The following is a 2,527-nucleotide window of genomic DNA, read 5'->3' as shown; positions in this document are numbered from 1 at the left end:
GGCAGTAGGATTAAGTTCTAAAGAATATATTGGGATGCATTCCTTTATGTGATGACTCATCCTATATGAAGGGATTAGATGTGAAAAACCTATATAGATGATTTTGTAGAATACATGTGTTTTTCTCTTTATTATTTTGAGTTTTCAAACAGACTTGCAAATTTCTACATTAAGTATACGACACTTCAATTCCGACATTTTCGGCAAACTTTCCAGAAATAAATTTAAATCCAACATCATGATGATACCACATATATTTAGGGAGAATGTAATGTAATGTAGATGAAATTAAAACTAAATAAAATTGTGTATTGTTTTAATTGATTTTGTGTAATTGTGTCACTTTATTCGAATTTATTCAATACGGAACTTTAATCGAATTTATTCAGTACACGACTTTAATTGAATTTATTCAATCTGCGACTTTATTCAAAGTACCAAAATGCGCAACATATAAAAAAACCATTAAAAAAACATCTGAAACATCTAAAACAATTAGGCATTACAAGCCATTACATTCAATCATCTTCCTCGTCACCTAAGTCAATTGGGTTGTCCACGACAATCTCTGGGGCATCTGCTTTTGGTTGAGGAACATGTCCTTCCGCTCCTCCTCAGTCTGGACTAGTTGTACACCGGAACCTTCGAATCGCTTTTTTTAACGGAACCATCGCATTCAATTGCTTGTGATGTCACAGTCGATTTAGCTTTCTTCTTATCACCTTCTTTTTTTAATTGAGCAGCATCACCCTGTTTCTGAGACATTTCTACATGATGCAAACATCAGATCAAAAAATCTACCACAAATTCCTAACAATTTTAACAATTCCTAACAATTTCTAATAATACCTAACAATTCCTAACATTTTCTAACACAATTCAATCAATTCTACTCTAAACAACATCTAACAAATCAATCAAAAATCATCGTAAAATCTAAAATCAACAAAACCTAAATATGTCAAAAAAATTCAAAAAAATCTAACAATTCAATAATAAAAAAACTAATGCAATAGGATTCAATGCACTTACTTGATTTTATGTTTGTAATTGGCTTGGAATGGCTTAAGCTTGGTGAGAATCGCACCTATGGAAATCAAAACCGCAACAATGGAGTTTTGGAAATTCATATGTCTGTTCTGTTCTTAGGTGCCGCCGATTCATTTACGCTTTTTACCTGTGTTTTTTCAGCTTTTTAAGAAGGGTGAACATCAACTTTTTTTAAAAATAAGCACATTTTAACAAACACTAAAACCATATGTTAAAAATAAAAAAAATAAAAAAAAAAAAAGAACTAAAACCCTAAAACAACACTCAACAAGAAAGTTTAAGGCTGCCGCTTCTTTCCTACTCGCCGGAAAAGATGGGACTGTTAACACACAACATGCTATCATCAAACATAAGAGGCGTAGTGAACGGTTTTCCATTACGGATCGAAGCAGTGAAAGTGGTTGAAAAGAATGTGGAAATGAATACAGATTTTCTCAAGAACATGTTTGAGAAGATTGATTGGAAGGCTTTTGTTGAAGCTTCAATATCCATGGGATATACTGAATTACCTAAGGAAGCTGATTCTTCTTTGTTGGATTCTGATGATTTTTTGAATAGGTTTCATCACGCGCTTTTGGAACTTCACCTTGAAGAAGGTGCTCTTGTTTGTCCTGAAACTAGAAGAAGGTTTCCTGTTAGTAAGGGTATTCCTCATATGCTTCTTCATGAAGATGAAGTTTGAATTTTGTTATTAGAGTATTATGAAATTCACCTGTTTGTAGTTATTACTAGTAAATAATCGTGGTAATGCAAAAAAATTCAAACGCAATTAGAATTCATTTGAAACTCTATTTACGATGACAAATGTTGTGTCCTCTATTTGCTTTGTTTCGTTATTGTTTGATTGTTTCACTATCTCCGACTCAATGTTGTTTATCAGCGGCTATCTATGAAGCATGGACACTCTTCAGGTGTAATACACACGTCGTGTCCGGTGTTCGTGCTTGTATCCATGCTATAGAAGCGCCATAACTTAGTGGAAATTGAACATTGCTATTGTTCTGCAATAGGATATTTAGTACATTTAACTGTTGCATTAGTAAACTCAAACTAACTGCAATATTTTCGCTGCAATCAGCAACACTGCCTATATTGCATGTTACATTAAACTGCAGCAATAGTATCAAAGGTTTTTTCTATACATGTTACATTAAACTGCAGCATATGAGTTGACCTATTTGAGAACTATTGGCAGTTCTCCTAGAGATCACTTGGTTGCAGGGGTTTATTATGTGATCATGTGATCCTCGGTTCGAGACCGACCGGCATACTTTCAATAAAATTTATTTTAATTAAAGAGAAAATTGCTTTCACCTCCCCCAACAAGAAATTGCCAATAAATTGCCAATAAAGAATACTACAAAGCACAAATGTTACACATGTGCTCATCAACCTCAACTTCCTAGAGAATATCTCGACACCTAAATGGAAAGTGTGAAAGAAAGTATCTTAGTTGAGTAATGATCTTCAAGATTGT

The 2,527-nt window shown here is 33.4% G+C and overlaps 1 protein-coding gene across 1 annotated transcript; it reads left to right on the top strand.

The window, feature by feature from the left end:
• The first annotated feature begins 1,363 nt into the window (after nt 1-1,363).
• LOC25483230 (multifunctional methyltransferase subunit TRM112 homolog A) lies at nt 1,364-1,732 on the top strand. The gene has a single exon (XM_013611887.1). The coding sequence runs from the start codon at nt 1,364-1,366 to the stop codon at nt 1,730-1,732; it is 369 nt and encodes a 122-aa protein (XP_013467341.1).
• Nucleotides 1,733-2,527: the final 795 nt, after the last annotated feature.

The sequence above is a fragment of the Medicago truncatula genome, chromosome 1 (assembly GCF_003473485.1).
Source record: "Medicago truncatula cultivar Jemalong A17 chromosome 1, MtrunA17r5.0-ANR, whole genome shotgun sequence".
Classification (NCBI taxonomy): domain Eukaryota; kingdom Viridiplantae; phylum Streptophyta; class Magnoliopsida; order Fabales; family Fabaceae; genus Medicago; species Medicago truncatula.
Note: the sequence above shows the minus strand (reverse complement) of the source record. Positions and strands in the feature narration are given on the sequence as shown.

Coding starts and splice junctions, on each gene's coding strand:
- LOC25483230 (XM_013611887.1), top strand. CDS start 1,364: ATGGGACTGTTAACACACAACATGCTATCATCAAACATAAGAGGCGTA.